We start from the raw sequence: 23,191 nt of genomic DNA on the forward strand, positions 1-23,191 counted from the left end.
ATTTCAGCTGGTTTAATCCACAGCCACTGAGAAACTACTTAAAGAAGACAAACGAGTAAGAATTAATGTGAAAAAGCACCTTGCCATTTGCCAATAATGGCATACTTTAAGAGGCTTAATCTCTCCAGGCGGCTGAAGTTTCAATGTGGAGCATTTAATAATGAGTCAAAAGCGAATTTTGATTATTGCTGGCACAACCATAGATAATCATAGATAAGCAGGCATACAATGCTGAGCAATCTTCAAAAATCCACTGAACGATCGGAGGAACTCTCTGTCAATGTCCTGTCGAAAAATCCAACTTTGTTCCCTCGGAAAAGTGATTGCCATTTCCTCTTATGGCTATTCAAAACAAAAAAGGAAAGAAACGAATCTGCTGCCTAAGGGGTTTATTTGGAAAGATTTGACGGAACGGAAAGTGATTCGATATCATCCTAAATTCCGATGAGTTTGCCACAACTTTGAGTATATCTTTCCAATATCTCGGATCTCTTAAGTTACAGACATCGGTTGAATCGGCCTTTACAACTGTCTAAAAATATCGTGACGTCACGCGCTCTCGCATCCTTAAGGTTGTCTGCCTGTGACTGAAATAACACAGGAAAAAAATGTCACAGCCGCTTTTCTTTTCAAATTTTATGGCATAAAAAACAAATCCCATTTTCTTGTGAGAACAGTTAAAGTCGGATGTGGATTGATCTAGAAAACGGCACGCTTCGTCAAATAATTTGCAGGTTTTTAATTGATGCCTTTTTGTCATGCATCAATTGTTCATACGCAAAAATATATACAGTATACAGCACAGGAACGCTTTTTTGACGAAATACTTTTTAAACAGTTAGGTTCTTTAAAAAACTGAACAGAAAATATAATTTGAAAAACAACCTTGTGCCCGACTATTTGCTTAGTAATTACAGATGAGTGCTGATTTTTCAAACACTATTTTTTGAAAGGAAAAATAAACAACAGTATTTTTTTCGATTTACTTAACAAGATATTTCGAAGGAGTTTCATAGATCTGTATGATATAAGAATCGAAGTCTCTGGTTTAACCTTCCTTTGTCATACGAAATAAGGGTCAATAATGAAACACCGGCACTTGCATTTGACTCCGAAAGCTGCCATTATGTTCAATTCAGGTCGGTTGACTCTCTCACGCAGCAATAGATGAAAAGTTAAATTGATATAAATTTGCAACTAAAGCATATTTGGTCAAGAGAACGCGCAAATATGAGACGGTAATACACCGCAGTGTCCCGGTTTACCGATTTAGAACAGAGCAAATAGCGGACGCGGAACGGGAGTTTTTCAATAAAAGAAATGTTTTCAACACGATGCACAGCCTGAGAATATTTGGCTTGTCATCGCTTGTCACACGTCAGTTTGGTGTATCCAATCAAATATAATGGAACTTTAAACGTTTTCGTCTGGTGTCGTTTCGTCATTCGCACGTGCCTTATGCAATCGTTACAATGATTCTCCATTAGCGCAGAAGAAGGCAAAATACTAGAAAATCCATGCGTAATAGTGGAATAATAAATCCCTTATTGAATGGCAGTAAGATATAATACGTGCGCGTATTATATGTTAAACCATTCAATAAGGTATATACCGCACTTGTCATTGAATTGGGGCCAGAGTCAACAAATGTCGACCAAACATTCATGATTCTAATTAAGTTGTGAAGTAACTGAAAAATGAATGGATTAGAGCATTTTAAACAATATATATAAACCCAACAGCAAAAGTAAATATAAGCTTGCACTGCATGAAAAGTGTTCGCAATGTTTCGTTTCCCTGCAACTCAGAGAATGTTGAGAGGGTTTTCTAGAGTCAAAATAAGAAAGAAACACGAAATAGATTCGATTTATTAGAGATGTGAGCCCGTGTTCGCATGGCAATTCAAGACCATTCAAGTGGAGCGATTTGTTAAACGAGGACGTATTCCTTTGGGTTTTACTTACGAATCGGAATCATCTTTTTCTCCAGATACTTCAAATTAAATAAAACTAAATATGATGATGCATCGAGATTTACTGTGAAAATCCGAAAACCGTGAACAGTAAGTAAAGCTTTAATATATGAATCCGAAAGAAGTAATTTATTACCGAAGGAAAATCGCCTTGTCACTGTCTTGTTGCTTCGAAGGTGACTTTTGACGTAATACATTTTTTGAGAGCCTGCTTAGTCTAGAAAATTATCACAGAAATGCTCATTTCTATTCTTACCTTAGCTCCGTCCTACTGGAAGCCAAGCCGGAGAGACACTGAACAGATCTGAACAGCATAATGTTGTAATGCCTGGTTGTTGTCGATACAGCAAACACCTGGCTCCGTCCTAGTGTTGTGTGACAATTGAAAAATAAATGGAGCGATAATGATTGGACAAAAAATTAAATGGCCCGGCCAGGTAAGAATTGACCGATCGATGGATTAGAGTGGTAAGAATATGTTTCCGGACGTTTTGATCATTTAAAATTTGAGCAAAAAATTGGTTTTTTATTATTAAGGAGCTGAAAAAGGTCGAATAAGGGTGGTGGATTTTGCGGTTATTGGTTAAAGTTTTAGCTTGTTACGGCTACCGGTTGTTTTTCTGTATTGTATCTTTTATTGGTTTTTATTATATAGATACTGATGAAATACCAGGATTTCTCCTGTTACTAAAAAATCATATCTTCACTGCGCGCAGTGAACATTCACATGTGAGAATATAGCTGTCGTCATGGTAACGAACACGATTAGCCACTAAAACGCGAGCTTCCTCTTCATTGCACGATACTTTTGTGCTTTAATATAATTCTTCTCTACTACATTAACATTTTATTGCAAATTTTACATTATCATGATTTGTTTTTCATAACTTTCATATCTTGTTTCATGTTACACAACATGCGCGTTTTAGTGGTTGGTGAACACTGTTTCATCATTTCGAAAATGAATAAACAAGTTGTTTTAAATCTAGACATTTCATCAATATCTATATAATAAACAGAAAGTATCTCTCACTCTTCTTCGAGTGCTGAAAGTATCTCTCACTCGTTCGCTTCGCTCACTCGTGAGAGATACTTTCAGCACTCGAAGATAAAATTCGTATCCCCGCGCGGCCATGTAATATCCTCTATATATACTCTGACGTTTCAGTATCACCAGAAGGAAAAAAACAGTTAAAACAAATGGCTGTCAACTCGTCTTGTAAAGGTGGTTGTAATTTCATCACACGCTATAACGAAAAATACGCAAATGAGATTTTTCATCTTCATATATTAAGTCCGTCATACAAAATGCGGCTCTGGATTCTCATTTTAAAACCCGTAAACTCAGTGGTACGGATAAAATCACAGGCAGCCCGGGCTCGGAGGGTAAAAACCGATAAGGAATCCCAATAACAAACACTCAAAAAGATATTTACACGCAAAAGTTCGCAATAAAAAGAGCCCTACTTTGTTGTCCTAGTGACTTTTTCGGTTTCTGTGCGGTTATTTTGCCTGATTTAAACGACTTAAGCGACTTCTCACCTTCCCGGGTTGTCCCTCGTACATAAATAAAGGAAAGGCTGGAAAGTAATCTCTAGCATACCTCACATCTCGCCGATAAAGTCACATTTATATTTCAGCTTCATTACGTAAGAGAGAAGACATATACCAATAGGTTTATCTTGGAATATCCAGGCCGAGCGCCGAGTACCGTTACTATCGTTACAAGACTGAATGTGGTCACGTATCTGACGTCACATACATGAATAAAAACAATACCATGAAACGCTAAGCAAAAGCCAGGTTTAGCAACGCATAGGCTTGATTACCAGCCGCTGTTTCGGGAAATGAGCCAGCGCTCACTCCCGAAATCTCGGCTGGACGCGTGAGGTGAGCCATTGTTAATCTCCGCCAATCAGAAACTCGTCTGCACAAATCCGTCTGGCATAAATTATATGTTTTGGCTGCGAAGGTATTCTTTGACCCCTCTCTCCTCCACAGAGGTTCGGTTATCGGTAAGGTGATCGGCTTTGATCGGCTGTGATCGGTAAGGCGTCAGAATGAGTCCGCTGTGCAAGGTGAGTGCAAGCGCAAGAAACTCTCACTTTTTTTCGCCCGCGTGTACTTCGCTCAGAGGTTTCACCTCCTGTAGCCTCTGCGGAGGAGAGAGCTTTGACCCGGCCTGTTCGAGGTTTACAGTGCTTTTAAGGTAGGAAACATCCAAGATTGCGACAACGAAAAGTGTTCGAGAAGCTGGAGAATGGGAACTGGTGTCGTTTTCTACGGCCTGAGTTCGCAAACTTCACTGATTTTCCAGTGGCGCCACGTTCAAATTACGGCTTTCAAATCCATTTCTATTGCAATTTTCTCCTCATACTTCGCTAATGTAAGAGCAAGTAAAATTCCTCAAGATCAATTGAAAGTACTGGTGAGTTTATTGGTGGCAAAACGAGGGGGCCGATGAGATCGACCGAGAGCTGAAGCAGCCGAAGATTTTTTTGATGATTCGCCGGTTGAATTCAAACTCACATTGATCATTCTGATCATTTAACCACAAACTTAAGCTCGTATCATCTGGAAACTTCGCACAGACGTTTTAAGGTTTGGGATGTCTAATGCTATTTTCCCGCAACTATTGACTTAATTATGTTTTGAATTTACGTCACAGACACAATCTATCGCTCACGCGTCCAGCCGTCTCTTCTCGGGGAGGATACCCGAACTCGAGTGAGCGGCGGAAATCGAGCCTAAGCAACGCAAAGCAAAAGCAAAAGCCAGGTTTGTCTTTACAGGTTTAGCAAAGCTTTTGCGGTGATTGCCAGTTATGGCTTTTGCTGTGAACAGTTGTCTTTTATTCTTTGAAGCCTTTGCAGCGATTTTGACTTTTGAGCGATTACGGCCTCTATTGGCTGCATAATAAATTCAAGTTGGCGAGTAATAATTATGTAGTTATAATAATGTAATAATCTACGGTGGTATTTTTAGATATAAAAAGCCATAAGAAAGACTACATGGATCTGCATCTGAATATGAAGAGGAGTCGGTATGCAGAAAAGGAAAGTGACAGGTATCCCGGCGATTGAAAGTTTTTTTTTTTCTATAGGCTGTGCTTTCCCGGGAAATGATATCTCATGACATCACACTATAAATATTTTTCATCCTAAAGGATTCGTAGACCATGACTTCCCGGCATTTGATTTCTGCTGCACTGCATAACTATTCTTCATCATTATCTGTAGACTGTGCTTTCCTAACATATGATATCTTCAGCACCGCATAATTGCTTTTTGTCGCTAGGAAAGACTCTGGCTTCTTGCAATTAGGTTCCGTCTTTATCGCAGAACTGTTATTCACCGTCAAGGATAGATTGTGCCCTCTTGTCATTTCATTTGGTTAGAATTGCAAAACTATTTGATTTCTTCTGCACCGAATATTGGTTCTTCATCATCAAGTGTGGACTGTGACTTCCCAGGATTTCATTTCTTCTGCACCGCATAATTCTTCATCTTCAAGGAAAGACTGTGACTTCTTGGCATTTGAGTCCGCAAGCACCACATAGTTGTTCTCAGTTCACCATGAACGATAGACTGTGTCTTTCTGGCATTTGTTTCCATCTCCACCGCTTATTGTTCTTCGTCATGAAGGATCATTCCGTGCTTTTTCGGTATCAGTGATTTCCTATGCACCAAATTTTATTTATATATTATAATTAATAGACTTTGCATTCCTGGCATGGAGTTTCTACAGTTACTGAGAGGGTGCGTCTTCGAGGCATCTGATTGGCGCTGGATAGACAATGCTTTTGTTCTATTTCATTTCTGTATCGGCTTAAATAATATCATTGTTTTGGATACTGCATGGAATGCGCCTTGCGGTCACTTGATTTCGTCTGTACTGGATATTGAGTTGTGGCACAATGTTCATCGAAATTTTCGTTTCTTTCTAGTGACAGCAGAGTGCGTAATTTTAGATACAATTTAGAATTATGAGCTTTTGGGGGGGTGGGGGGGGTGGGAACAGAAAAATAGTAAGTACGCGTTAAACGTTTGGCGAATGTGCTCTCTAGACATCCTCTTAATGAATCCAATCTCGTTACCAGTGTTTAGAACCCTGGAAACGTGGTTGTTAGTGGGTCCTGGAGTTCATGAGTCTTTAGTTTTTACCCCAAATTTTGATCCCTGATCCCAAAAATGATGAGAATTTTGATCCCTGAACCCGCAAAAATTTGATCCCTTCAAAGAACGCCTCCCTTCGGAGATTCAGCACGCCCACTGTTATAAAAACCAATAAAAACTATCTCAGCCCCAAGGGAATTATGATACTTCTCGCGGGAAAAACCTGTTCCTAAAAGTAAATTTACTTACGAAAGAGTTGACTCAAAGAATTCAAGGGCGTAGCTAGGGGGCCCTGGGGTGCTCGTGACCACCCCCCCCCCCCCCCCCCCCTCTTTGTAAGCCTTTTTTAAAGCGAACAACCTACAATATTCAGGTGGCGAAAACGCCGCAATCTGGTGAGTACCCTCTGTTTGACACAGTGTGACCCCCTCCTTTGAAAAATCCTGTCTAGGCCCCTGGAATTAGGGGAGATATGAGCTCCCCTTGATGAGACCTGCCACTAAGTTGCTCAACTTTTATTTCATGCTATTCCGTAGTTCATATTTAACTTCATACATTCTAAAACGTCATAAACGGATACATTGTTCGTGATTGGCTAAGAAGCACCATACTTGGCGGGGAAGCTGTTCTAAATATGGACGGTAAGAAAAAACAATGGCTTCCTTCAAGGAAAAGTATAGGAATTGTAGCCTCCGGGTCACAATCTCTTAATAATTATTTTGCGCGCTCAATCACTTAATCAAATTTAAGTGTTTCCCGCCACTGTCAATCAAACTTCTCATTTAGGTCAAAATTCGCGCGCAGCATTGCTGGACTGTCTTAACACGGTCCAACAATTTCAGGCAGCGTTTTAATACACGATAGAACCCGGTCTCACTTGTAATCGCATCGTTTCGATGCGGTTACGTCTTCTGTTTACACGACACCGATAGAGACCATTACCGGATCGATTTGAGAACGCTGCCAGAAGTGGAACGTTTTCAAAACGATACGGTTTCATCTGTCGTATAAACAGCGAAACCGCATCGATTTGAATACGGTTACTAATTTGGCGCGAAATTTGCATTTTTAATTCAGAATGGTGAATTTAGCACGTAGTACAGCGCTCACTTGTACCGCACATCTCGACTTTGATTTTCTGGGGCAAACGGTTCCGTGTAAACACATCAATTTTGATGCGGTTTCAAAGTCGTGAAACCGTATCGATGTGAAACCGCGTTCGTGTAAAGACCTGTAAACGATGCCTCAGTATTCTCATGACCAAGCGTAGATCTGACGTAATCTGGTTGCAAAACGACTTCGAAAACGTTTAGACCTAATTTTCAATGAAGCTTCCATTTAAAGGGAGCGGAAAGATAAAACGAGAGACAGGCCAAAATGTACGGAAAAATTCTTTTCCCCTCCCCCTCACTAAAGGTCATAAAGAAGTGAAAATCAGTAACACCCAGGTGTGGGGGACATTTTAAATTAACCCCGTAAAGGAGACAAATCTGGGCTTCGCCCAGGATTTTCTTGACCCCGAAAGTAATTAATATACACTTTTACATATGATAGCGTTTTGGCCAGAACAGCGTTTTGCGCTCGAAAGTTGACAATTATTCTGATGTAGCACTTAAGAATCGCATAAATCATCCCCAAATACCGAGAATTTACAAAATTAATGAGATGGCCACAAAACGCCGGCTGAAAAACACGAGAAGGTGAAATTTGCAAAGTTCATCACGTTGGGAGCAGACAAGTCAACAAGTTTAAATGGGGAGCGTGCGTTTTCTTAATAATGCGAACATAATTATGCATCCGTTGGCGGTATTAATTAATTATTTACGGAGGGCTAATTGAGGACAAAAAGCTAAACACGGCACGGTAATCAAGGTGAAGGAATGGTTAGATGTCCCTTTACGCCATCGGTGACATCTGCAAACAAAAGGGAAAAAAAGTTGTTTGAAAACCATATAAGACCATCAGAAGCCCTGGACCATATAATAATCAGTGTTAAAACATTATTTAAGAATCGCACAAAACGGCGGGTCTAAAACACAGGTCACATTCCACAGGTCATTCGTTGCAAGTCATTGTTTTACCTTTTGAAAATTAAACCTATCACTCAATTTGGCTAACCCTAGGCCTAAAATTGGTTTTTAGGCCTAGGGTTAGCCAAATTGAGGGGTTCTGGGTTACTTTGAAAAAGGCAAAGCAATGACCTGCAACGTATGACCCTGTGAAATGTGACCTGGGTTTTAGCTCCGCCGCGCACAAAACGACAAATAATTTTTTACGCAACATCAACAATGGGAGGTTTGCTCTTTTTGACGAAATCGCTCAAGCACGCAATGGGATAAAGCATTTTCTTTTTCTTGCATGACAATTGACTCCCTCTTAAAAAGTACAAATATTGATTGTTGTTCATACACATGCAGGATCGTGCAGAAACTACCCTTAAACGAATTTATATGACGAAAACGAAAAGATTGTTGCCGTATGAGTAAAAGAGCTTGATTTTGTATATTCTCATTCACTCAAATTGTTAATAAGTTTGCTTTGTTTCCATTTCATCTCCAGCTGAGATCAAGTTAAAGAATAAGCTTTGTTCAGCTACAACTTGACATATGGTTGTTCCCAGCTCCCTCAAATAACATTTAAAAGCAGTTTCGCCTACGGACTAACAGTCAGTCGCGTTGGTATCAGCTCTGAAAGGGAACAATCTGCTGATCCAGTTTCCAACCAACCTGTCGTGGAACAGTTCAAGGTAAAAGTATTTTAAGTATCAACTCTCTTTCTTATCTGATTGAAAAAAAAAGCATATGTATAATCTAGATTTCAAAAGGTTCACAATTTATTCATAATATAATCGTAGAGTCCTAAGTGACCTTTATCTGGAAAAAAATTTCATTCATCGACTTAAAACGTAATAGTTTTTGAGGCGCTTAGATCATACCTTTGTTCAGCTACTTGCAACTTTTTCCAATAAGTTAAAAAAAAGTACGGTTTTCAATGACATTTGCTGTCAAATTTTGGTCGAATCGTTGATATCTTCATCCAAAAATCGACAAGAAATCTGTTTTGATGTACAGACTCAAAATTTTGATAGACCAATATTTAATTAAACACAACATTTTAACGTAAAGATGTTCTATTTCTAATTTTTAGAAGAAAGTGCCGGCACAATACCGTTTTACAGAGGTTAAATTGACATTGCGCCAAATTTAAGTATTTGAGCTGCAGAGACGCAAAAGAAAAGGAATTCGAAAACAAAATCCTGATTTTTAAGTCGGGAAAGGGTTTGAAACTTGTTTAAGATGGGAATATTTTCTCGCGTAAACGTACCTATTTCGTCGCCAAATCGACCAAATTGCGCGCCAAAATTACAATGTAACATTTGCATAATTTATTGAATTTCTATTGTTTTTTTTATTTTTTGTTGTAGAGAGCCTATTCACTAGTGGTCTCGTACTAGTGAATTAGTTTTGAATAGAAATATAAGTAAACACCATGTAGCAACGTTCAGCCTGAGATTAAACAAAATTTTAAGAACCGTATCTAGAGAGAGAGAGAGAGTGAATTACGAGCTTTTTTTTTGTTTTTTGGTTTTTGTTTTTAGTTTTTGTGGGGGGAGGGGGGAGTGGGTTGTGAGTAATGTAAATAAATGTAAAAGAAATATAAAATTGCTGTGTAACACAGGCCCGTAGGAGAGGGGTTCGAGGGGTTCAAACTAACCCCCCTTGAGGCCCAAGAATTTTTTTTTTTGCTGTTGCCGACCTAACCGAGCACCGACTCTTGGATTGTCAGCTTGCGCTAGCCTGTTCAAAATAAAGTATTTGTTGTTTTCACTGTTATGTTTTCGGTTTTGGGAGCCATCGTGGTCAAAACGCTGCCGCATAGGACGCTTTGTGACTACTGTCTAACTATATAACAAACTAGAAAGCTCAGGAGCCCGCGAAAAAAAAAAAAAAAACACGAAAAACACAGCGATGTCAGTATCGGCCCAGGCAAATTAAGACAAATTCGCCCCCGCTAGATATGATTACTACCGTTTGCAAGCTTGCGTGAAGCGTGACGAAATAACTTTGTTTTGAAAAGTTATAACTTAGTCGTTTAGGGGTCAAAACTTAGACGTTATACAGGTGAAACTTGTGCCCGAGCCAGACAAAACTTTTATTTTCCCGTGTGAAACTTAAAGTTTTTAACACCAAACTCGCTAAATCAATGAAAAACCGGAAGAAATCCGCTGAATGTGTTAAAAAATATTTAATCTTATCTAAATTAGGGAACTTTGAAGTCAAAACTCAGATAATCGACTGGAATTTTAATTTTACCGTTGAACATGATCGCTTGCTTCGCAAAGTTTCCAGACATAAACTTCGGCGGTGGAGAATCAAGTATGCAGAGGAGGAAGGGCTCCCGGGCTCGTGTGCCACAGCCCTGAAGCAGTGCGACGAGGATGAATTTCCTAACATATTCACCCTGCTCAAAATACTATCCACTTTGCTCGTAACTAGATGCGAGTGCGAAAGGTCCTTCAGCGCGATGAGAAGGTTAAACACCTATATGCGATGCACGATGAGCGAGAACAGATTAGCGTCACTTGCACTTATGCATATCCATTACGACATGCAAATACACCTTGAAGAAGTGGTGGAGCTGTTTGCTACCATGCATCCGCGAACGGTAGAGCTATCAAAATTGCTGTGACATTTAATGTTACTGTGGCCCCTTGTTGTGATACGGACTGTTAGTGTTATTCCAATAATGCACTAGCTTTTTGTATACAGTAAACACCCGCATATAAGAACACTTTTTTCAGGTATAAGGCTGATCGTGTTCTTATTTGAGGGGTGCTTAGTGAGAAATCAGCCTGAAAGTGTTCTTAAAGTGTTCTTAAGATTGGTTTTAAAAATGCTTCAAATGATATATTACTAGAGGTTTAATTAACATACAATGCTGTTTTGTAATTGTCCTGAACACCATAGTACTTTGATATAAGTTACTGTATTGTATTGTTTCCTTATCCCAATACCCTTTTCCGTTGTATTAAGAACATGTTTTATTTATCAGGCTGAATTTGTTCTTATTTATATGGTGATTTATTGGCAATTTTTCAGCCTGATGTTCTTAATCCACTTGTTCTTATATGCGGGTGTTTACTGTACTAGGGAATTAAGGGACTTAAATACTAGAGCGATCCAAACTGACGTTTGATTAAAAGCGCTTTTTCTTCCCTACCCCCACCCTAAGCTAAACGTTTTTCGTCAGACAAATGGATACGAATCCCCCTTGAAATACTCCAGCTACGGGCCTGTAACAGGAAGAACAATTAACTCAAATACTTAGGGACATTTTAATTTTAACTTTTTCAATTTCAAGAGGAAAAACCATATAAGCTAAAATGGAAAACTGTGTTGAGGAGACAGGCACTTTAATTTAAGAACATACATGTATCAAGAACGATTTTATGCTCAAATCACCAAATAAGGACGTTCGGTTTCAGCCCCAAAATTAGACGTTCTCATGAAAAAGGATGTACAGTAGGGGAATGAGACCTGGCATTGTCAAAAGATCTTATCCATGATGCTACGCTGGCGCGCTTCGCGCGCCTGAGCTCCGCTAATAAGCAAAATAAACAATGTAGACGTTCTGTTTGTTAAATGATCATTTACATGTTGCATTTTCCAGTTTATTGGCCAAACCTACTATTAAGCCTGGTTTTCACTATTGACGAAAGCAGAAGCACAAGTATCAGACGCTTCGCAACTAATCGGGCCGACAAATTGGTCTGCTCTCAACTGAGTGGCGTCATAGGTGTTCAGAGCTCAGTCGGTTGGTAGAGCACTGGACCGGCATCACGTGCACAGAAGTTATTGGTTCGACTCCAGTTAAAGTCACCTGAATTTTTCAGGTGTCTATTAAGATAGCAATCGCTTAAATTGTCTAGTACGTTAGTCCGATCATTTCTCCAATTCAGCTCCAAACCGCACTTCACGAAGATTTCTCAACCAAAGACAACAGGGAAAATTAGACATCATTGCAGCAATTTGTAGGAATTTGATAGGAATTCACCACCATATACGGTGCCCAAAACATTTTAATGTCAACCCTTATGCAGTACGTCTGATAGCATTTTTGTTAACTGTAGCTTACCAATACTGTAAAGTTAAACTGATTCAGTTTATTGCGCACCCAGTCCTTAGCTACCTTGTTAAATGTTGTCATGTTTTTGAAAACACAATCTAATTCACTTTTATGCGAAAATGTGTGAAATAGAATCAATCGATCAATCAGAAAAAGTATTTTATTTTTCCTTTCTTCATCTAGTTATTCCAGAGATCAAAATGCGGAGCTCAATCGTGTATTTGTTGGTCGCTTCTCTAGCATTGTGTCACGGTGCACCAAACACCTTCCAAACCATACGAGCTCGTGCTCACTATGCTTTTAGAAATTATCCAGTGAGGGCACAGACGGAAGAAAAACGAGGTAATTAGCGCTTATGGAAATTAGGTTTACCCGCTCACTTCACCCCACCCCACCCCCTCACGCCCTGTCCTGCATGTGTCTTTTTCACTTTTTGTCCATTTCTTTGCCGTCGTCTGCAAAACAACAATGTGAAATAGCCATATTTGAGGTTCAATGAAGAACGTCAGCAGTTGAGGATAAATTTTCATTTTCTCCCCTAAACTAAGCGCCTTTCGAACCAATGTTATTTATTTGAGGAACTACCATACCCTCGTCATATTAAAAAGGTTGAAATAGTCAGGAAGTGATGACAATAACGTGAGATGACGTTCTCGTTGACGTCGCCGTCGTCGTTGCTTTAATAACCTAAGTTCCCTATTGGCTCTTGGAATGAGGCCAGTAAAGGGTCAGCGGACAGTCAGATGCCTGCAAACAATTTGATTGCCATTATGCATTTGAGGGAATCAACTTTCTAATCCAATCATTTCTTTGAATAACTAAGGACAAGTTGCTGTGAAAATCAACGCTTGCCTTTATGCCCACAATAAAGACCGCGAAGATCATGACGCTGCTGGGCTAGTCTGGGATGCTGGTCTAGCCGAGGATGCGCAGAAGTGGGCTGATCATTTGGCCTATGACGTTGGGGGAATGGTTCACGCACAAAACACTGGACAAGGGGAAAACTTGTACTGGTCTCAAGGTTCACACGTAGCAACTTGCGCAGACGCAGTGAAAGCGTGGTAAGGTACCCTACGAAACAAACGTTCAACGAGAAGTAGCTATTTGTGACATTTTCAACAATAAGATCAGCACTTTCTTGGTAGAAATCTTGGCCTGCAATTTACTCATAGTGTTAGTGTGTGATAAGGAAGGGGGGGGGGGGGGGGGGGGGGGGGGGGGGTGGGAAGCGGAGTACCTGGAGAAAAACATCTTAGGAGAAAAGTGGAAAACGTGGAGTCCTGGAAATGAACAGGCCAAGGGCAAATTGGTTGAAGACAAGTGTTTCAACCGCTTTGCGAACCCTGCTCTCGCAACTTACAACCCTTAGCTTACTCCTGTTGCTAATGAAGGTACAGTAACTTCTGCTGTACCTCTGCGAGGCGGGGGAGTTTTTTCACAAAGTTTTTTAATTATTGCGTTTCCAATTATCTAGGAGCCTGGAATACGCTAGAACAACCGAGGCCAGTTGTATTGGAAATTTACGCGGATTCTTCGTCTCTAAGACGCTCACTTCTAGAAAATTTGTTTTAACGGTTTGCTTGGCTTTTTTTGTTTGCGTCTAGGGACGCAGAGGAGGTCGATTATGACTATAACCATCCACCACATACGTTTCAAGATTTTTTGAGCTCAAAGAAACCATATGGACACTTTACTCAGGTTTGTTTTATGTCGGCTAGCAAAGGCTCTCCGTGTACCTTGTCTTGCTTCACGCATTTTATGATACCATTATGATATGTTGCCATGTGACACTGATGTGATATCAGAAGTGGTTCCATTTGAAGCAGTTTTAAAACGAAAGTGAAGACTTATTTTCATTTAAGAATCATACAATTAGCTTTTAGGAATTTTGGAGAGATTGCAGAATACCTGGCCACTATTGTATTTGGATCGCCACTGAGTGAAGGCACAAGACACGAGTGTCGAAATCCTTTAACTTTGAATAGTACATTTCTAAGCTACATTTCAATTTCTACCAGAGCAGCATCTAACAATGTCTGATTGTCAACCTGGGGCCAGTTGCTTGAAGCTTGGTTAAAGCTAACCGTTGGTTAAGATGTAACAAAACCTATAGGTTTCCAAGGTATTCAACGCTGGTTTTGGGCCCCGTTTCTCGAAAGTCCGGAAACTTTATATTTACGGGCCATTTTCGGGTGTCACAATTCCCTTTGTATCTCAAGAAAGGAGAGAGGGTTTAAATTGTCAAACTTATCAGTCATTTTTCTTTTTGTTACGTTGAAAACATATTAAAAGATCGGCTTTTGGAAGTTTAACAAATGGCTTTTCGGGCCCGAAACGATGGGTAACAATGAGGTGTGCGCTGGGCGGCCGGTCTTGCTAGGAATCCGGGCAAAAGAACGACAGACGTAGGCTGAATTTTGTCGCTCGCCTTTGTACTCGTTCCACCTTCCTCGTTAACTCAATAGACCAGTTTCGATATATTAAAATTCAGTCCTAAACAAAAGACATCATCACGAGGCTCTGGGGAATAAATATAAGGATTTGTATGAGTTTATTCCCCAGAGCCTCGAGATGATGCCTTTTGTTTTCAACTGAATTTTAATATATCGAAATTGGTCTATTGACTGTGGTACCCATATCGATTGAGTCTTGTAGCGGCATCCTTTGAAGAACGAGGCATAGAACAATTCGCTATTTTCACCATCCCATAATGCAATACTTTTTTTGGGGCGGGGGAAATTTACATAAAAACAATACAAGTTATTTACTCTTGGGACTGTAACAGGATATCCATTGTTTTAATGCAAATAACTCCCAAAATGAACTGTATTATGGGGTTGGTGAAAAAAGCGAATAGACGCTATTCATATGCAAATTAACAGAACGGTTATTCTACAATCTTTATACATAGGTATACATATCAGACATAGTTACACAAGCAGGATATTGGACTATATTTAGTTTAGTTACTCATGGGTTTCACGCCGAAGCGATCATCAGACTAAAAGCTAAATACCAATGTTCTACTCTACTTAATGGTACTACCGCGGAGGCTCTTGCTCTGGTTGGCTCCTTAGAATTTGTTTTCATGCCTGCATTTGGTTACTAATTTAGAACGTTTATTCACCAATCCCGGGTCTTTTGAAGTAAGAATGCAGAGCTTTTGAGCCAAAAAAAGGTTGCATTTAGAAGGGTGGCCATTATATGAGCGTGCGTGTTTCACAATGCCCCATTTGATTTGGAAATCAGTGTTGTTGTTTTTAAGAGCCCAAATGTGTTTGGAAAGCGCGGTGCTATTTGCTTGTTTGGCATTGTTAAAAGACGAATTATGGTTGTTATAGCGCGCCTTAAAAAAATCCTGCTCAGTCATTCCGATGTATGTTTTTACATCACCGGATGATGGTTGAGTGTGCGTAGCGCGATAAATAATGCTGCTCGTAAGGCATGCGCCTTCTAGAGGACAATACAACGGAATGACTGAGCAGGAATTTAAGGCGCGCTATAACAACCATAATTCGTCCTTTAACAATGCCAAACAAGCAAATAGCACCGCGCTTTCCAAACACATTTGGGATCTGATTTCCAAAATCAAATGAGGCATTGTGAACACGCACGCACTCATATAATGGCCACTCTTCTAAATGCAACCTTTTTTTGGCTCAAAAGCTCTGCATTCTTACTTCAAAAGACCCGGGATTGGTGAATAAACGTTCTAAATTAGTAACCAAATGCAGGCAAGAAAACAAATACTACGCAGCCAACCAGAGCAAGAGCCTCCGCGGTAGTACCATTAAGTATAGAGTAGAACATTGGTATTTAGCTTTTAGTCCGATCATCGCTTCGGCGTGAAACCAATGAGTAACTAAACTAAATATAGTCCAGTATCCTGCTTGTGTATTTAGCTCTACCTTACGGCATTGAGCACTCTCGGCAAACGGGACGCATGATTTTGTTTTGTATATCAGATATAGGTAGATGCTATTGTTGTACGTTTGAAAAAATCTTGAATGTAGATTCAAAAACTCAAAGTTTCGACACTTATAAAGTAATCAGAGAATTTGCTTTAGTTTTGCATTACTTCACTCAGTGATTGGTTCAAAGTTTTTGCGCCATTTTTACAACCAATCAGAAGTGAAATCAAAACCAATCGAGGCTTGCGCGGGCACATTTTCCCGCGCTTTGTGTTGGCTACGTGTAATTACTTCGAGTTTTGATTGGTTTATATCACTGGATTGTCTCCGTCCTAGTTGAAACTCGCTCTTAAGAAAAGGACGCTAATTACTAATATCAATGGAGGAACCCTTTCCTCTATACGAAATTGGTGGCATATAAATGGACTTTTACGGTAGCTTTGGATCGCCACTCATTGAAGGCACAAGACACGAGTGTCGAAATTTTTTATCTTTGAATCGTACATTTCTAAGCTACATTACAATTTCTACTAGAGTAGCCTGTAACAATGTCTGACTGTAAACCTGGGGCCAGTTGCTCGAAGCTTGGTTGAAGCTAACCGTTGGTTAAGATGTATGAAAACCTATTGGTTTCCATGGTATTCAACGCTGGTTTGGGGCCCCGTTTCTCGAAAGTCCCGAAACTTTACGGGCCATTTTCGGGTGTCACAATTCCCTTTGTATCTCAAGAAAGGAGAGAGGGTTTAAATTGTCAAACTTATCACTCATTTTTCTGTTTGTTACCTTAAAAACGTATTAAAAGATCGCCTTTTGGCACTTTAACAAATGGCTTTTCGGGCCCGAAACGATGGGTAACAATGAGGTGTGCGCATGGCGGTCTTGCTAGGAATCTGGGCAAAAGAACGGCAGACGTAGGCTGAATTTTGTCGCTCGTCGTTGTACTCGTTCTACCTTCCTCATTAACTCAATTGACTGTGATGCTAATATCGATTGAATGAAGAAGGTCAGTTTCTAGTGAAGCTTCAGTGCAGCGTGGGTGGAAATGCTACCTACGCTACTTGTACCCTCTCGTTCAACACGGTCAACAAGCAATCCTATACTAATGCTCTCCTTTTCCGACCTATGAAATGTAAAATGTTATCTTTCCAAAGATCGTACCCCAGCAGAATTACTAGAATTTGGAATACCCTACTAGAGGACCTTAGGCTCAATACAGTTGATCTCAGTGCTTTCAAGTGCAAACTTAAACTTTATTATAAACATGCAGGCTCTCTCGTTTTTTGAACCGGAAAATCCACGGACATGGCGTTCCATCTGCCCCTCGTGCAAAATAGCCAGAAGGCCTTGCCGCGCCTATCACTTGCTGTTTCTAGCTTATAATTTAGTGCATATTTAATTATTGTAGTTGCTTTTTATCATTAGTTTATACTGGTTGTCAAGGGGCCAAAGTAATTGGCGCAAGCTGTTGTGGCGCTCTGTCAGCTTGACTGGCAAAGTTAAATAAATAAATAAATAAATAAATCGTGCGTTCCTCTTAGGTTGTTTGGAAAGGAACAACAAAAGTAGGTGTGGCCATTACAACCAAGGGGGAGGCACCGTACATAGAAACCTTCATCGTGGCTCGATACTCACCTCAAGGCAACATGCTGGGACGGTTCGAGGAAAACGTGCATCGACCGCAGTAAAACAAGTAAGTTCTACCAGGAGCCAACTACCTCTACTCCTGTTTTCTCAGACTTGATCATGCATGTTTAAATAATATTACACTAGTTTAATGTGTGCGTATGGGAAGTTAACGAAGACATTTGGCGTTGATTGGAAAAGGCTTTGTTTCTCACAGAGTTTCCGAGAATAGTAGTACCTCACTTCGACAGATTCTTGTATCCTTGCAAAGAATACACTTTTTTTGTACAGTGTGATAACGTGGTTGTGTTCATCAATAAAAGAGTAAATTCTCCTCCCTGAATTGAACTCTGATCATTATATAAACCCAGAGAAAAACTGAAGGACAAAATTAAAAAATAATAACTAACTCATCCTCAGCCAATTTTTCTGCGACAACATCTCAACTTTCTGCGTGTGAGCTCAAAAAATGTCATAAGCTTACGCAGCGAAGAAATGGTTCAGGTCAGTTCTTTTAATTAATACGAAACCAGCCAAAGTAATCGGTGCTTGGTACATTTGAATAATACGATGTTCCAGGAGGGTCACAGTCCAGTTTTAATTTTTCACAATCCAGTGTTAATTTTCCACAGTCCAGTTTTAATTTTGTGAGTCATCATCAGTTCTCTCACAGGTCACAGACAAGTTTAAAGATATGGGAGACACTACGTCCGGGCATGCGAAATGTTCTCTTCCGGTTGCCGTCCGCGTCTCAAAAACGTTCAAGGACGGTGCCTACTACTGTTATTGCGCATTCGTTCTGCGCATCTCGAGATACTCGGGTTTCTTATCGGTGATGCTTACCAATAAAGTAATATTTTTGAGGTTTAAAACTATGCCGAGAAAGTAGATCTTAGTAAGTACTCTTGGTATCCGAAAGAAAATTGGGGGTAACCAAGCATTTTTGAGAAAGAACGCCATACATCGCTTTGTATTTTAAAGCTTTTTACAAATATTATTCATCAATTATCTTTGAAAAATTCCTGGTTTGCCCCAATTTTCTCTTTGGATTTGAATAACACTTCAGTGTTGAGATATACATTTCCTACATAATCATAAACCGGGTCAAAAATACCTTTGAATTAGTAGTCACCCTCCTTAAGCTCCCTAACACCTTGAAAACCTTGCTGGTTAACTAATATGAAACATTTTATTTCTGTGTCATTTTCCTACAGGCTGAAGCTGAGAGTAAAACAGCAGGAAACAGCAGGAAAAGTAGATTGATGCTTTGAATACATTCTCAAGTTATATTACGCCTTGTAGAACAAAGTCTTAGACGCTAGCTGCTGTCAGGCTGTAGTGTAATACAAAAGTTGGGTGTCCACTGAAAATTATGTATAATAATTATAATCCACAAAGGTTTTCCGATGCACGTGGATTAGTCAGCTCTCTAGTCACAGCTTAAAACTAATAAAATATACAATAAATACGATAGACCTGATAAATATTGTAATATCAGAAGGAACGAGGGTCATCCCAGGTCGATAACGGCCCCTGAAACCCCATGTTTACTGAAAAGCATTTAAGGCTTCAATAATATCATTGCTTATTAGTTATTCCATGCCTTTATGGTCCTAGATACAACACTATGCTTGAAACATTGCTAGAAGCTTGTGGTTGAATAAACTTATTGGGATAGAACTGCCTTGTAAGTCTGATTAACCTTCAATTGTATTTAATGGACACCCCTGAAGGGCACAAAATCCAGCTCTTTAAGTGACTTCGCAATAACTCCCGGGGACGATATATAGTATTGTCTAGAACAAGTCAGATCTAAACCGGCGAAACAAGGAGAAAACTTGCGACCGGTCACGCGCGCGAATTTCTTTGAGACGGCGAGAAATTGACATAGACGCTTCTTAACTATTAGCACGTCTTAACTATTAGCACGCAGCCGATTCAATCCACCGAACTACTCCCGGCAAAACATTACTGTGTGTAGCCTATCTGTTCACCAAGGCAACAGGGAGAGCCGAAAGATCAAGTCAGAAGAAGAAGTTAGCTTCCGTATCGTCATTCTCCATCCCCTCGCAGGAATCAATTTATTCTTTATGGCATGCTCTTCTACGGATGAAAAAAATCCCTCACAACCCATAGTCCCTTTGTTTCGCGCCGCGGGTATGGGTGTTACTCGAGGTGAAGATACACAAGGAAAATGCAATAAATGTTCACAGGATCTACCCAGTGTTTTGGACTAGTTTAATCCGCGCGATTCCACGTTGCACAAGGTAACTTAATACTCAACTGAAAAAAGAGGCATGCGTATGAACACACCATAAAACTAAACAAATCGGGCAATTGAATAAACGATCCTTCTCCAACTTCTTGTAGATATACTTACAATTCTGTAAGGCGTAATCCCGTTTTAAAACAATCTATTTCCCTATTTTTGCACAAATCACGAATACACTGTTTTCAATAACAGGACTCTCTTCTCACTGATCGTTCGATTTCTCATCACGCTACTCCAAAAGGTAGCTGCAATCTGATTGGCTAAGCACTAGTTATGTAAAAATGACTTGCGTGTCCTGTCTTGATCACAAAATATCTATCTCGTTCGCAAAGCCCGTGATCTTGTGGCCAGCGGCCCAGATACAGAGCTCTGGGGGAATCAATTTGAGGGAGGATTCTGATTGGCTGTTTTTTGTCTCATTGAACATGCGTAAAAGAAACGGAAATGAACAGAGTTGCGTGGGCGCATTTTCCACCCAAAGCACCCCTCAGCTATTTGCAAATAAAAATTTTACTAATAAATTTTACAAATAAAAGTTGCCGATGAAATGACTGACAACACCTCAACTTGACTGCGTATGAAGAACATGCCCTGTTGTTTGGAGGAAAATCTCGGGACGAATGAATTGCAAAGTTCTCTGTAGAGATAACGGGAATCGAAGCTCGCCAAAATGATGAATTTTTGCAGTTTGTCTGTCGGTAGTGTACATGTTCCCGAGAAATCGAAGCGTTTACACAATTTAAAGCTCTCTGCGCGGATTCCGACAAAACGCAATGCGATAAAAATACTTAAGTGGCAGACGTACGAGAAGAAAGAGGGGAAAAGCTTGAAGAGAACACTTATCGCCTCTAATAGAGCGCATGCGCACTAAAACCCGAAGCCCCCTTAACTGTTGGTCCAAAAAATTCCATTTCCCTAGAGCCCTGAATCTGATTTCTTCGTAATAGCCCTTTTGCCGGTTATTTTTTTCTCATTTGCATTACATTACAATGTAGCACCTAAGTGAGACAATTTCGGGCTATTTTGTAGTTTTAACCCGAAATTGCCTCGCATCCACCTTAGATTACATTGTAATGCAAATGAGAAAAACTAATCGTGAAAAGGGCTATTCATTGCTTAACCGGCTGTAAGAAAGATTGACAAGCCGAGCCAATTTCTAACTCTTCTGCCATTTAAGTACTCCATCCTCGGAGACCTTGGGGTAGTTGGATGCAGAGGGAACGTACAAACGGGCGAAAACTAACACACCAGGTGCCGGTTTCTCGAAGCCTGATTAGCGCTAACCGTTGGTTAAGAGGTAACAAAACCCATAGGTTTCCATAACTAACCATGCTTCGAGCAACCCGGGACGGTGAGTTTAATTAAGCAACGGCAACTACAACGCAACAAAGCAAGAGTATTATTGGCTAAAAGGAAATATAGTCGTGCTGCACGTGCAGCACGAATTTCCAAGCTCTTCTTTGCCGCACGTTATAAAACCGCAACGTGAAGGGTTTGACGACAACGTGAGCATATAACAATGAACCATTCATTTTTTATTTTTACTTTACGGGTTCGCCCGTATTATTGCACAAGGTGAAAAAAAACAAAACAAAACAAAATAATCGCGTTTTCGTTGACGTTGTACTTACTGTGTATCAGTAAGAGATTGAAACTGATGTTCTTCAGTAAGAGGGATTATCACGTACTGCACGGCTGTTCGTCAGTATTAGTTTCAGAGAAAAAAGTCTGCTTTGCGCTTCAGAAAATGCTCGCTAGCAAAAAGCTATGATATCAGAAGTACAAGAACTTGAAGCGTGCAATTTTGCAACTCTTTTCCTTGGAACAAAGCCAGAGATTTTAGGACACCAATTCTATTCCCAAATATGGACAAAAATAAGATCAAAACTGCACGCGTGGGAAAATGCACGAACTACATTACATCCAAATAAGGAAATTTTTAAAGTAAAAAAACCCCAGCTCTGAACCAGAGTTAAAGGTTTCAAGGTCACTAGGATCTGCCTTTATATATTCTGTGCATTTTCTGATGTCAACCCCATTTAATGAGTCTCATATTATTCACATATCCATGAGGAAGTAATGCAGGTTATGAAACAATTTCTCAGACAGCCAACCTCGTCCCCAGGGCGCTTTTTCCAAAGTCAGGGAAAAGCGCGCTGGGGACAAGGTTGTCAGACAGCCACTACCTTCCAGAAGGAGACTGGTTGCCGCCCCCACCCCCCTCCCCCCCACCCACATTCCCGGAATCAGGCACCTTTGCATAAGCTGTTCCCTCCTGATCTCCTGTTGTTGCCTATGACTATAACTTGAAGTTAACACACACAAAAAAGGGTACTTAAAGTGTTCATGTTGATGGTATTTTAACTTATTTATACCCTTAATTAACGCGAAAACTTGAGATTTTATAAACGGTAGTATGGCCTTTGGCGTGTACGTTATAGTAAGCCAGCTTGGGGAAGCAAGTGTACTAACTAAAGATTGAAAATATTTGGCAGAGACTGGAGAATCGAGTAGGCTATGATCCTTGTATACCCTTCCGAAGTCTCCGACATTTCACCATTTGTCAAGGACTCGATTTAAATTGATGTTCGTACACCAAGCACTTTTCAAAGGACGACATCAAAGTCCTCAACTTAAACCTCTGAGTCATAGAGGATACCAATATCTAAACGACTATCATTAGAGCGAGATCTTTGCTCGCAAATATTGCCTTGCCAACCTAATCCATCGCTTATCTTATTCCAATCAACAGTTTAAAAAATAGTGCTAAATATCAGACACCGCACATCTTTTTAGGTCCAGTCCACACGTATCCATGTGTCTGTTTCCAAAAAAACGTCGCGTCCGCATATAGCGTTTTCGCATCGTTTTCGTCCGTCCACACGTATAGGAAAAATTGATTTGAAAACGATAATTTTTTAACCATAACCCTACTGCGCATGCTTGACGCATGAGTATTCGCTTTTAAGATAACTATTTGGATCAGAACGTTGTCCCACCAAGAGCTCGTCTGACCCAAAATCATCGAGGTCTTGGTGGGGGGTAACCAACAAGTCGTTTCAACCTTCCACCTCTTGACACAGGTATTGAAAGTAATCTAATAATGCTTCCCCCTTCTGGAAAAGTCAGCTTGAAGAAATGGCAAAGATAAATTTGCATTTGAAAACAGGGA

At 40.1% G+C, this 23,191-nt stretch overlaps 1 protein-coding gene across 2 annotated transcripts in view; it reads left to right on the plus strand.

Moving 5' to 3' along the window:
- The window catches only part of LOC138047235 (ectin-like), a 31,618-nt gene extending 12,191 nt beyond the window's left edge, over positions 1–19,427 (plus strand). Inside the window, exons 1-6 of one of the 2 annotated variants that reach the window (XM_068893993.1) lie at positions 8,684–8,833; positions 12,397–12,555; positions 13,037–13,274; positions 13,818–13,911; positions 17,663–17,814; positions 18,962–19,427. In XM_068893993.1, the coding sequence (XP_068750094.1) occupies positions 12,414–12,555; positions 13,037–13,274; positions 13,818–13,911; positions 17,663–17,809 (621 nt within the window). In that variant the 5' untranslated portion in view covers positions 8,684–8,833; positions 12,397–12,413 and the 3' untranslated portion in view covers positions 17,810–17,814; positions 18,962–19,427. Of the gene's footprint in view, positions 1–8,683; positions 8,834–12,396; positions 12,556–13,036; positions 13,275–13,817; positions 13,912–17,662; positions 17,815–18,961 lie in introns of those variants that run through there. The other variant, XM_068893994.1, reaches the window with a different exon arrangement.
- The last annotated feature ends 3,764 nt before the right edge of the window (positions 19,428–23,191 follow it).

This window comes from Montipora capricornis, chromosome 4, assembly GCF_036669925.1.
Source record: "Montipora capricornis isolate CH-2021 chromosome 4, ASM3666992v2, whole genome shotgun sequence".
Taxonomy (NCBI): domain Eukaryota; kingdom Metazoa; phylum Cnidaria; class Anthozoa; order Scleractinia; family Acroporidae; genus Montipora; species Montipora capricornis.